This window comes from Nannobrachium achirus (genome assembly GCF_963921795.1).
Source record: "Nannobrachium achirus genome assembly, chromosome: 14".
Classification (NCBI taxonomy): Eukaryota; Metazoa; Chordata; class Actinopteri; order Myctophiformes; family Myctophidae; genus Nannobrachium; species Nannobrachium achirus.
In genome coordinates this window covers 49,831,330-49,845,517 of record NC_137821.1, presented here as the reverse complement: position 1 = coordinate 49,845,517, position 14,188 = coordinate 49,831,330, and the positions used below count along the sequence as shown (strand labels likewise).

Genomic DNA, 14,188 nt, shown 5'->3' with positions numbered 1-14,188 from the left:
TTTCTGTAGTGCTAAGGGTTTAGGTGGAGTCTGAAAAGGTGAGTCTTCAGTCCACGGCGAAAGCTAGCGAGTGAGTCCGTTGTTCTAAGTGCGACAGGGAGTTTATTCCACAACTTGGGGGCCAGGAGGGCAAACTGTCTCGGACGAGTGGATTTTTGCCCTGGAGTTTTGAGCGAGGGTTCTGTCAGCATCCCTGTGTTGGCTGATCTAAGTGACCGGGTGGGGGTGTAGGGGTTGATCAGCTTCTGGAGGTATGGAGGAGCCATACCTTTGGCTGCTTTGAAGGTCAGCATCAGTGTTTTGTATTCAGTGCGGGCCGCAACCGGGAGCCAGTGGAGGCTGCGGAGAAGGGGAGAGACATGTGAGAACTTAGGCTGGTTGAAGACCAGTCGTGCCGCGGCATTTTGGATCAGTTGGAGAGGTTTAAGTGCACATGCCGGGAGACCAGTGAGGAGAGAGTTACAATAGTCAAGCTTTGATATGACAGATGTCTGAATGAGGAGCTGGGCTGCCTCCTGGGTGAGGAAGGGTCTGATTTTACGGATGTTATAGAGTGTGAACCTACATGACCGGGTGACTGATGCAATGTGTGCCTTGAATGATAGCTGGCTGTCCAGGACCACACCAAGGTTTCTAGCAGTAGGAACTGAAGTCACAAATGCATTATCTATGGAAATAGTGAGATCTTGCATGGGGCAAGACTTAGCTGGGAAGAAGAGTAGCTCCGTCTTGTCCGGGTTCAGCTTAAGGTGGTGGGCTGACATCCACTGTGAGATGTCGGCCAGACATGCAGCAATGCGTTCTTCCACCTGGGTGGCAGAAGGGGGGAAGGACAAAAACAGTTGAGTGTCATCAGCATAGCAGTGATAGGATAGATTGTGAGCAGAGATAACAGCACCAAGGGATTTGGTGTACAGGGAGAAAAGCAGAGGGCCAAGTACGGATCCCTGGGGGACTCCCGTTTGGAGGGTTCGGGGGGATGAAAGCAAACCTTTCCATGAGACCTGATAGGTCCGGTCCGACAGGTAGGAGGAGAACCACTTTAGTGCCGTCCCGGTGATGCCTAGGTCAGCAAGGGTGTCCAGGAGCAGCTGGTGATTCACTGTGTCGAATGCCGCTGATAGATCCAGAAGAATCAGGACTGCAGAGTGGGAGGCAGCCTGGGCAACATGGAGTGCTTCCGTGACTGCTAGGAGTGCAGTTTCTGTAGAATGGGCTGGTTTAAAACCTGACTGGTTGGGATCCAGCAGGTTGTTCTGTGAGAGATGGAGAGAAAGCTGGTTAGAGACCACACGTTCAAGGGTTTTTGAAAGAAATGAGAGGAGGGATACCGGTCTGTAGTTCTTGACGTCCGAGGGGTCAAGAGTTGGTTTTTTGAGGAGTGGTGATACTCTGGCTGCCTTGAAGGCAGCTGGGACACAGCCTGAGGTTACAGAACTGTTGATGATGGCGGTTATGAAGGGGAGTAGGTCAGGTGCGATCGTCTGGAAGAGTGGAGAAGGGATTGGATCCAGGGCACAGGTGGTAGGTCTAGAGGAAGTCACTAGTTTTATGACGTCATCTGTAGAGAGAGGGGAGAAGGAGGACAGACATGTTAAGTTGGGGATACAATTCCGTGTGTTAGACACTGTATTCTGGGGGAGATGGGAGAATGAACTACTGATATCGTCAACCTTCTTTTCAAAGTAGGCGACAAAATCATCCGCTGAGAGGGATGAAGGAGGGGGGGGAGGGGGGGGTTTGAGGAGGGTTGAGAACGTGCTAAACAGTTTCCTAGGGTTTGAGGTACATGATTGAATCTTTGTGTGGTAGAATGATGATTTTGCAGTGGAAAGTGAGAGTGAGAAACCTGACAGGAGTGTGTGAAAATGAGATAGGTCCTCTGGTTGCTTCGTCTTGTGCCACTTCCTCTCTGCCGCCCTGAGAGGTGTTCGCTCAGATCTGAGAGTTTCAGATAGCCATGGGGGAGGTGGATTTGCACGTGCTGGCCTGGTCGAGAGAGGGCAGAGACGATCAAACGCTGAGGAGACAGAGGAGAGAAAGGAAGATGTTAGAGCGTCAGAAGGGAGAGTGGGAAGGACATCCGGGTTTGGGAGGGAGGAGAGAATGGAGGAGGAGAGAGTGGAGGGATCCAGGGTTTTCAGGTTGCGTCGTGTGGTGACGGTCAACGGGTGGGTAGGCACAGATCTGAGGGAAGAGAGGGAGAGAGAGAAGGTTATGAAGCAGTGATCAGAGCATTTGACAGGGGTAACAGTGAGGTTTGAGGAAGAGCATGCTCTGGTGAACACAAGGTCCAATACATTCCCTGCCTTGTGGGTGGGAGGGGAAGGGGACAGGGACAAGTCAAATGACGTCAGTAGGGATGTAACTGGAAGACACTTTTCTGCAGTTGGTAGGTTGAAATCACCCAGTAGAATCAGGGGAGTTCCGTCCTCCGGAAATGAGCTGATCAGAGAGTCCAGTTCTTCCAGAAAATCCCCAAGGGTCCCTGGGGGGCGGTAGAGCACAATGATGGTGAGAGGTACAGGTTGTATTATATAGATAGCATGATATTCAAATGTGGACAGAGAGAGGTGAGAGAGGTTTAACGCACGGATCTTCCATTTGGGAGATGTTAAAATGCCTGACAGAGCTGATACCTTTATGTACTTTGAGGAAAGTATTGCTGCACAATGCGACATAGCTCTGTTTACTCAATGCCGTACCCCCTCCAACTGTATATATGTTCCCCATTTTCAACTGTTGTATTTGTGATACTTGCTTTGGCAATGTAAACGTATGTTTTCTCATGCCAATAAAGCGCCTTTGAATTGAATTGAATTGAAATGAATTGACAGAAGTGAGACACTGTAGATTCAAAAATGAAAGCCTTATTGACTGATTACAGTATTATATTCTCTGCTCTTCACAAATGGCTTTGCGTGTCATTTCTGGATGTGCAGTCTCTCACTTCTGTCACAATAGATAATCTCTATTCACATTGCATACCAATATAGCTACGTGAACTCAATCTTTACATTGTCCTAGTAAACCTTGACTGAGAATGAGAGAGAGAGAGAGAAATTATGTTATTAGACTGGGCCTCTACTGAACTTGACCCCTCTTGACCTGTGAGCTCTTGTGAGCTGTTGTGAGCTGTATATATATATAAAAACTCACAATGTGACATAGCCATTTACAATGCTGCACCCCCTCTCCAACTGTATATATGATTAGTCTTGTTTTTGTTCCCTGTGTAAAATGTTTATATATATATATATATATATATGTTTCGCAGACAAATTTCAGTGTGAACTAACAATAAAGTACTATATCATGTTCCCCATTTTCAACTGTTATTTTTAGAATGAAGTAAAGCCAAGCTTAGACAAAAATACATTTGTACTGTCAAATGGCAGCCACTTTTTTTATTTTTTCAAATATATTTTGGACACAGCTCCAACATATTTTGCCCCAAAATCACGCAAATCGGTACACAGTATGTCTACACTCATGCCATCAACATGGATCTAACATATTTTTGGACACTGCCCCAACAGATTTTGCCCTGAAATCACGCAAATCGGTACACAGTATGTCTACACACATGCCATCAACATGGATCTGTCCCATCCAGCCCCACCATCAGTCACATTTTTTCAAACACATTTTTGGGCACTGGCCCAACAGATTTTGCCCTGAAATCACGCAAATCGGTACACAGTATGTCTACACACATGCCATCAACATGGATCTGTCCCATCCAGCCCCACCATCAGTCACATTTTTTCAAACACATTTTTGGGCACTGGCCCAACAGATTTTGCCCTGAAATCACGCAAATCGGTACACAGTATGTCTACACACATGCCATCAACATGAATCTGTCCCATCCAGCCCCACCATCAGTCACATTTTTTCAAACACATTTTTGGGCACTGGCCCAACAGATTTTGCCCTGAAATCACGCAAATCGGTACACAGTATGTCTACACACATGCCATCAACATGGATCTGTCCCATCCAGCCCCACCATCAGTCACATTTTTTCAAACACATTTTTGGGCACTGGCCCAACAGATTTTGCCCTGAAATCACGCAAATCGGTACACAGTATGTCTACACACATGCCATCAACATGAATCTGTCCCATCCAGCCCCACCATCAGTCACATTTTTTCAAACACATTTTTGGGCACTGGCCCAACAGATTTTGCCCTGAAATCACGCAAATCGGTACACAGTATGTCTACACACATGCCATCAACATGGATCTGTCCCATCCAGCCCCACCATCAGTCACATTTTTTCAAACACATTTTTGGGCACTGGCCCAACAGATTTTGCCCTGAAATCACGCAAATCGGTACACAGTATGTCTACACACATGCCATCAACATGGATCTGTCCCATACAGCCCCACATTTTTGGACACCGCCCCAACAGATTTTGCCCTGAAATCACGCAAATCCGTACACAGTATGTCTACACTCATGTCATCAACAAAGCATCCAATCATCAGACCGGGACAGACACTACACACATATTCTGGACGTAAAGGACAGATAAATCCTGTTCATTCTGGACTGAAATGACCATATATGGACATGAGGTGACAGACATTTACTGTTCATTCTGGACTGAAATGACCATATATGGACATGGGACACACACAGCCACTCCTTGGAAGCGGCTTTCACCGCTTCTTCCGGCCATAGTGCTTGTAGTGCTTGTAGGTGTGGTAAGCCGCGAAGCAGTCATCGAGGTGGAGAGGCACTTCACATTTTTTGCACCAATAGCGAGACTCTTTTCTTGGTGCTTTCTGTCCCACTATCCTCTTGCCAAACTGCTCCTTGCAGACTCTGCAAGGCCGGGACGGCTGTTTCTTGGCACCTGTGCGCATTGGGATGAGTACTGCTTTGTGAGCTAGCATGTTGACATCCAGTCTCTCTGGGGGGTCGTAACGGGAGGACCAAGCGGTACCGGTGCTAGGTCTCGCCTCTTCTTCTTGGCCCCCTACAGCCCCAGCCTCGTCCTCGCTCTCCAGCTCCACCTCCTCTGCTTCCTGACCCCCAGCCTCGTCCTCGCTCTCCAGCTCCACCTCCTCTGCTTCCTGACCCCCAGCCTCGTCCTCGCTCTCCAGCTCCACCTCCTCTGCTTCCTGACCCCCAGCCTCGTCCTGGCTCTCCAGCTCGACCTCCTCTGCTTCCTGACCCCCAGCCTCGTCCTGGCTCTCCAGCTCCTCTGCTTCCTGACCCCCTACATCTTGGACGTGGCCCCCAGCAGGTTGGACCTCGTCTGTCCCATGCCGACCCTCCCTCAGGCTGACCCAGGAGTCTGTGACGGCCAGGATGAACTTGAGGTGGGAGAGGATCCTTGGTTTTTTTGCCCGCGGGTCCGTTTTCAGCAGCTCCTGGTAGTAGTTCTCCTTGCTCGTTCTGTACAGTATGTAGGCATTGTAGAGCGCGATCTGGATCAGATAGAAACTGAACTTGGTTGTCCACTTCTGGGACTTCCTCGCACACATATAATAACCAATCATTTGGTCCATAGAGTCCACCCCGTGCATGTACTTGTTGTACTCCAATATACACTTGGGCTTGGTCACCTTCTCCCGCCTGGGCACCTTCTGCTTGTCCCTCGACCGATCCTCTGTCGTCAGCATCTGGTCGGGGTGGATCGTGGACACGCACTTGACAAGTTTCTTGTCCCTCCAGACAACGATCATGGCCTTTCCATTGTGGACCATCACATGCTCTCCCGCCTTCAGTGAGCCCAGGGTCAGATCTTTGATGGCGGGTGGCTCGCCGCGACGCTTCCTGAGCGTGCCACATGTGTGGGTGTCCAGAGCCAGCAGTTGTAGGGACGTATCTACACTGTTGTAGTAGTTGTCCATGAACAAATGATGGCCCCGCCCCTTCAGGTCACCCAACAAGAACAGCACCGTGTCGATCAGCTTGCTGCTCTTCCCGTGGTAGGGCTTCATGGCGTAACAGTAGCCTGTGATGGAGTCGCACAACACGTAGCTCTTGATGCCATATTTGATGGGCTTGAGGGGGTTGTACACCTTGAAGACGAGCTGTCCCCGCCACAGCAGCATGCCCTCGTCAATGGCGATGTTCTGGCCGGGGTAGAAGAGCTGCTGGAACTTGGGGATCAGGAGATCGAGAAACGGCCTTACTCGCCACATCCTGTCCGTGTCATTGTCACCGCCGTGAGCAAAGTGCACACACCTTAGGAGCCTCTGGAAGTTGTTCCTTGTCATGGTCTTGGGGAAGATGGGGGTTTGCAGGACTTGATCTGTGCTCCAATACATCCAAAACTGGGGGAGCTTGTGGATCCCAGCTAGGATGTAGAGGCCAAGGAAGTTTTTCATCTCTGTGATGCCAACTTCCTTCCAGGAACCCAGCCTGGCTTGTGGCGTTGAGATCACTCGCTGCTGGACCTGTAGTGACGACATAAACATTTCATGTCACGATTAGTGTTCAAAGAAGATGCCACCAATACAATGCAATACATGGATGTAGCTATGAATTGATAGTTGTTAGAGTAACTGTATGACACACTGCTGCTGCTACTGTAATACATGTTACTGTACTGTTAGAGTAACTTCATACTGCACATACAGTATGAAACAGAGCTGATAATGATGCTATTTGTACCCTGTACAAATGGCACACTGCGACATAGCTCTGTTTACTCAATGCCGTACTCCCTCCAACTGTATATATGTTCCCCATTTTCAACTGTTTTTATTGTATTCGTTATACTTGCTTTGGCAATGTAAACGTATGTTTTCTCATGCCAATAAATCTCCTTTGAATTGAATTGAATTGAAATGAATTGACAGAAGTGAGACACTGTAGATTCAAAAATGAAAGCCTTATTGAGTGATTACAGTATTATATTCTCTGCTCTCTTCACAAATGGGTTTGTGTGTCATTTCTGGATGTGCAGTCTCTCACTTCTGTCACAATAGATAATCTTTATTCACATTGCTAGTCAGAAACACCCCTACTTAGAAACATCCATAGAAATACCCCCACTGACATAGCAAAACATACTGAAGGCTGTCAGTGTGTGTTCTACAATGACAGGACAGTAAGCTGGGAGCAGACATGTCTGGCACACATGAGAATCTGGTAAAAATGTATTTTACTAGCCTTGTAGATCTGCTATTTTTGACATTTACGGCATTGAGTAAACATTTACAGCATTACATGCTGTGAACTTGTAAATCTGTTGTTGTTTAGCCAAAAAAAAGCAGATATACAAGCTCTTATACTAGCCTTGTAGATCTGTTATTTTGACTCCGACTTCATCTAAAGTAACTGTATGACACACTGCTGCTGTTAGAGTAACTTCATACTGCACATACAGTATGAAACAGAGCTGATAATGATGCTATTTGTACCCTGTACAAATGGCACACTGCGACATAGCTCTGTTTACTCAATGCCGTACTCCCTCCAACTGTATATATGTTCCCCATTTTCAACTGTTTTTATTGTATTCGTTATACTTGCTTTGGCAATGTAAACGTATGTTTTCTCATGCCAATAAATCTCCTTTGAATTGAATTGAATTGAAATGAATTGACAGAAGTGAGACACTGTAGATTCAAAAATGAAAGCCTTATTGAGTGATTACAGTATTATATTCTCTGCTCTCTTCACAAATGGGTTTGTGTGTCATTTCTGGATGTGCAGTCTCTCACTTCTGTCACAATAGATAATCTTTATTCACATTGCTAGTCAGAAACACCCCTACTTAGAAACATCCATAGAAATACCCCCACTGACATAGCAAAACATACTGAAGGCTGTCAGTGTGTGTTCTACAATGACAGGACAGTAAGCTGGGAGCAGACATGTCTGGCACACATGAGAATCTGGTAAAAATGTATTTTACTAGCCTTGTAGATCTGCTATTTTTGACATTTACGGCATTGAGTAAACATTTACAGCATTACATGCTGTGAACTTGTAAATCTGTTGTTGTTTAGCCAAAAAAAAAGCAGATATACAAGCTCTTATACTAGCCTTGTAGATCTGTTATTTTGACTCCGACTTCATCTAAACATTGTGAACATTGCACAGGAAGGAGGGAACAGTGAGGTGACAGACGTACCGTTATGGCAGCCTCCTGTGCATACATGTTGGTCTCATCGACGATGTACTTGACCACCTCGTCCGTCATGATGAGCCCAAAGAACTGGACTGGGGTCGCGTCGGCGGGCATGTCAGCAGCGGCCCCTCTCAGACCAGGCGTGCCAGTGAATGGAATGTCTCTAGGTTCCCAACCTTCCTCACGCCAGGAGCTGCCACCTATAAATTATAGAAATACCAGTAAGACACCACAATCGGGAGATAAGCGACAGTCAGGTCGCATACAAACTTTAGGGTTTTAGACTTGCTGAAAATAGATGATCTACATGATCCAGACATCACACCATGCATGTGTGATTTATTCTAGTCAATCCAGTTTCAATTGGGTGCCTAAATTTGCATTTCTATGGGAGTATTCTGTCTTGAACTTTCCTGCAAAATAGCAGATCTACATTTTGGCTATTTGGCACCAATATATCAATTATATATAATATATATATAAAATGAATATCAATTCACAGCCTTTGAATGAATCATTTGCATCTACAGAGTGTCGTGGCCTGCAATGTAGTTTCAATTGGGTGCCTAAAACTTTCCTGCAAAATAACAGATCTACAAACTCAACGTGTTGCAGTGTGACACATTGTGAGATGAGATGTTGAAAGCTCACAGCCTCACACCAGCATTATTTCTTAGTTTGTTTTAGACATGTGACAATAAACATTTTATTCCCAGTTTCAGTCATCACAGCTTAGTTTTTAGTCATAAAACATGGTAAATCTTGTGGTCCGATAGCTAAAGAGAACAATTTTTTACATCTCACGGCTAAGCTGGCAGAGATGTGGAGAGCTGAATCGAAAATGGAATGGTAAATAAATGGTAAATGGTGCATTTATATAGCGCTTTTATCCAAAGCGCTTTACAATGTGCATTACATTCACCCACATTCATACACCGGTGGCGGTGGAGGCAGCTCACCGGGAGCAACTTGGGGTTCAGTGTCTTGCCCAAGGACACTTTGACATGTAGACAGGAGAAGCTGGGATTTGAAAAGCCGACACATGGAGCATTGGCCAACCCACTCTACCTCCTGAGCTACAGCCACCCCGGAATGGATAGAAAGATATCTATATGAATGAATTACACATTCTTACCCGTGTCCCTGCTTGAGGAAGGCCCAGCTGGACTGGTGGACTCCAGGTCTGGAACCAGGTCTGGAACCGGAGACACGTCCCTTTCACTGGGAGCTGGAGAGCGGCCTCGCGGTGCAGCTGGTGTACCTGAAATGAAAATATGCATTATAAAATCGAATAATATACATTTTCATCCTGTGGAAATAGCAGATATACAAGCAATTTTGATGTAATTTTAGTCATAGTCTTTTGAATAAAATGTCATTTAGTTTTAGTCATAATTTAGTCCCCTCTATCACATTTGATTCTATGATCTTTTAGTGTAATGATCCAAACCATACTTTTGTGTTCAGGTTCTGTAGGATAATGTACTATAGGATAATGTAATGCATAATGTAAGGCCATAGAAGAAGGGATTCAAACTCATGACACTAAATGACATTTTATTCAAAAGACTATGACTAAAACCAGTGTTGATTTTGTCCACTAAAACTATGACGAAAAATGTTTGTCGACTGCGTTTTTTTCACTGACAAAAACGAAATAAAAACTAAGCTGTGATGACTAAAACTAAGACTAAATATATTGACAATTTCGTCAACAAAATAAAAAACTAGACTAAAACGTTAGGGAGGACGCCCCCCTAGTGGCGAGAAAAAGAACCTCTGGGAACTCAGATTGGGGAGGGACTAGTGGAGTCATTTTATGTTTGGTTGCTCTCAGGTGTTGCATGCTGAAAATAGCAGATCTACAAGCTCACAACGCCTCAGGTGTTGCATGCTGAAAATAGCAGATCTACAAGCTCACAACGCCTCGCAGCGCGAGGTGTTGTGAGCTTGTAGATCTGTTATTTTTGGCAATAAATCCTAGCAGCAGTAGTGTGTCATACAGTTACTAAAGCTCACAAAGTGTGAAGTCATGCTAATGATTCCCTCCCCTGAAAATAGCAGATCTACAAGCTCACAACGCCTCGCAGCGCGAGGTGTTGTGAGCTTGTAGATCTGCTATTTTTTTGTAGATCTGTTATTTTTGGCAATAAATCCTAGCAGCAGTAGTGTGTCATACAGTTACTAAAGCTCACAAAGTGTGAAGTCATGCTAATGATTCCCTCCCCTGAAAATAGCAGATCTACAAGCTCGCTTTTATCCAAAGCGCTTTACAATGTGCATTACATTCACCCACATTCATACACCGGTGGCGGTGGAAACCATGCAAGGCAGCTCACCGGGAGCAACTTGGGGTTCAGTGTCTTGCCCAAGGACACTTTGACATGTAGACAGGAGAAGCTGGGATTTGAAAAGCCGACACATGGAGCATTGGCCAACCCACTCTACCTCCTGAGCTACAGCCACCCCGGAATGGATAGAAAGATATCTATATGAATGAATTACACATTCTTACCCGTGTCCCTGCTTGAGGAAGGCCCAGCTGGACTGGTGGACTCCAGGTCTGGAACCAGGTCTGGAACCGGAGACACGTCCCTTTCACTGGGAGCTGGAGAGCGGCCTCGCGGTGCAGCTGGTGTACCTGAAATGAAAATATGCATTATAAAATCGAATAATATACATTTTCATCCTGTGGAAATAGCAGATATACAAGCAATTTTGATGTAATTTTAGTCATAGTCTTTTGAATAAAATGTCATTTAGTTTTAGTCATAATTTAGTCCCCTCTATCACATTTGATTCTATGATCTTTTAGTGTAATGATCCAAACCATACTTTTGTGTTCAGGTTCTGTAGGATAATGTACTATAGGATAATGTAATGCATAATGTAAGGCCATAGAAGAAGGGATTCAAACTCATGACACTAAATGACATTTTATTCAAAAGACTATGACTAAAACCAGTGTTGATTTTGTCCACTAAAACTATGACGAAAAATGTTTGTCGACTGCGTTTTTTTCACTGACAAAAACGAAATAAAAACTAAGCTGTGATGACTAAAACTAAGACTAAATATATTGACAATTTCGTCAACAAAATAAAAAACTAGACTAAAACGTTAGGGAGGACGCCCCCCTAGTGGCGAGAAAAAGAACCTCTGGGAACTCAGATTGGGGAGGGACTAGTGGAGTCATTTTATGTTTGGTTGCTCTCAGGTGTTGCATGCTGAAAATAGCAGATCTACAAGCTCACAACGCCTCAGGTGTTGCATGCTGAAAATAGCAGATCTACAAGCTCACAACGCCTCGCAGCGCGAGGTGTTGTGAGCTTGTAGATCTGTTATTTTTGGCAATAAATCCTAGCAGCAGTAGTGTGTCATACAGTTACTAAAGCTCACAAAGTGTGAAGTCATGCTAATGATTCCCTCCCCTGAAAATAGCAGATCTACAAGCTCACAACGCCTCGCAGCGCGAGGTGTTGTGAGCTTGTAGATCTGCTATTTTTTTGTAGATCTGTTATTTTTGGCAATAAATCCTAGCAGCAGTAGTGTGTCATACAGTTACTAAAGCTCACAAAGTGTGAAGTCATGCTAATGATTCCCTCCCCTGAAAATAGCAGATCTACAAGCTCACAACGCCTCGCAGCGCGAGGTGTTGTGAGCTTGTAGATCTGCTATTTTTGGCTAAAGTTCTCAGAATATGGACACTATAGCACTATAGGGTTCAAGTGGATAATATAAAAGTATAATACATTTTTACCAGATTCAGGGCTCTGGCCATGATGCCACAGTGAAACTGTGTACTTGGTCTGTTTCCCCTCTACACCAAAGCTCTTTGCCAAAAATAGCCGATCTACAAGCTCACAACTGCCATTTTGGCACCAATTAGAATATCAATTCACAGCCAATTGTGTCCACAAGTGAGGGCAATCCCGTTCATTTCAAAAGAATCATTCAAATGATTCGTTCATAGTGTGAAGTGTTCATAGTGTGACTTCACACTTTCACACTTTGGTGTGAAGTCACACCAAATGCTAATGATTCCCTCCCCTAAGCTGGCAGGCAGACAGGAAGATGGCAGAGTGTCAATGTAAATGCTAGGCTGCCACCTGGCTTTCAGATGAACACATTACACATCTTTACAAACAATGTTTACATGACATGACATTATGGTTACATTTCAGGTCATGCCCGTCATTCTTTGAAACTTGAAACTGTTTTGGGTCAATCAGAGGTTACGCTTTTATGTAATGTCGGTCATTCTTTGAAGGTTTTGGTCAACAGCATATTGTTTTGGGTCAATCGGAGGTTAGGCTTTGATGTAAATCTTCCACATGCCAAAAAGGTACTTTGAATGTAAATATTTACCTTTACCGCGATGGCGGGGTGCAGGCCTAGGCTGTTCTTCCTCAAACTCATCATCCTCATCCTCATCCTCCTCTGAAAGAAAGATGATAAGAAACGATTTGATGAATATGTTGCATGTACAAGACAATACCTAGGTTGACGCGATGCGTGAAAAAAACACGCACGCTGTACTACTATTCATCTCGATTCATACAATAAAGCCAACATTGCAGTGCTACAGTGCTCGTGTTGCTACAAAGTCTGCGATTGCGTGGATAAAAAAAAAAAAAACCAAGCATCTAAAGTTTATGAATAAAACAATAAAGAGTGTGCAGGCCTAGATGATTTGATGAATATGTTGTATGGTTGACGCGATGCGTGGATAAAAAAAAAGAACACGCACGCTGTGCTACTATTCATCTCGATTCATACAATAAAGCCAACATTGCAGTGCTACGTGCTCGTGTTGCTACAAAGTCTGCGATTGCGTGGATAAATAAAAAAAAACCAAGCATCTAAAGTTTATGAATAAAACAATAAAGAGTGTGCAGGCCTACCTTCTCTGGCAGAGCGGACATCCCCGCGACAAGGTAGCCAATTCGGGTCCACATCCTCCAAATAGTCCCCCTCATCAGGTGATTCCAACAATGGCTCGGAAAGCACTGTTGTCCGGGTCCGGGAACCTCGCCGTGGCTGGGCCGGGCCTGCTACATCCACGGGCGGTGAAGCTAGCAGTAGAGGCCGCGGTGGCTGCGGCGAACCGCAGACAGAGCAAGAGGGAGGCGCTGGGGACATGGGGGTCGAGGGAGTCGCGGGCGGGGGCAAGGGCAAGGGGATCGTGGAGTCGTCCTCCAGGTCAGAGTCAGTCTCCAGGCCCGGGTCTCGGAAAGCATAGTAGTCCGTGATCTGGTTCTGGCGACCAGTCGCAGATACAGACCCCCGAGGTCCCCGTCCACGGGAGGATGAGGCGCCGCGCGCCGTAACGCGGCGAGGGCGGCCAGGCATGATGCCAGACAGTAGAACCGAACACACAACGATAGACTACGAGTATGAGACAACAGACAAACAACTGACTACACTGACTGAACACTGACTGAACACTGACTACACTGAACAGGACAGGACAGGACAGGACAGGACAGGACAGGACAGGACAGGACAGGACAGGACAGGACAGGACAGGACAGACAAAGCACCGACACTACAATGAACTACACTCAACACAAGAACCGAACCGAACAACACACTGAACCCTAACCCTAATCTAATCTAATGTTCCCTCTCCTACACACACACACACACAGTCACTCCAACTCTCTCTCTCTCTCTCTCACACACACACGCACACAATTTACCTAGGCCTATAAATCTATATATCTATCTATCTATCTATCTATAACCTACCTCTCACTGATCTCTCTCTCTCTCTCAATCTCTCTCTCTTGCTGTGAAAAAGCTTGCTTCAACTAAAAGTCTCCACTCGCAATCCTACCGATGAGGAAAGAATGAATGGGTGGGCGGGCTTTATATACCTTCTGTAAGGCCGGCCTCCTGCAGCGTACGTGCGTCCTGTGCCACAGGGCATGCCTGTGGCACACGCACGCTTGCAGATCACTCGCAAATCAACCATAAATGTGTATAAAATATACAATAAATCCTTTGTTTTATAGAGGATTCTAAGTGATCACTTGCTCACTGGATGTCTCAGTGACCGGCGAACGCGACCACGACTTTG

At 45.6% G+C, this 14,188-nt stretch overlaps 1 protein-coding gene across 1 annotated transcript; it reads right to left on the bottom strand.

Annotated features, from left to right (window-relative positions):
• Positions 1-509: 509 nt before the first annotated feature.
• LOC308298108 (uncharacterized protein) lies at positions 510-2,681 on the bottom strand (the record flags this gene model as incomplete). Its single annotated transcript, XM_080741665.1, has 2 exons — positions 510-809; positions 992-2,681. The coding sequence occupies 2 exons, from the start codon at positions 2,679-2,681 to the stop codon at positions 745-747; spliced, it is 1,755 nt and encodes a 584-aa protein (XP_080597791.1). The 3' UTR covers positions 510-744.
• Between the last annotated feature and the right edge of the window lie 11,507 nt (positions 2,682-14,188).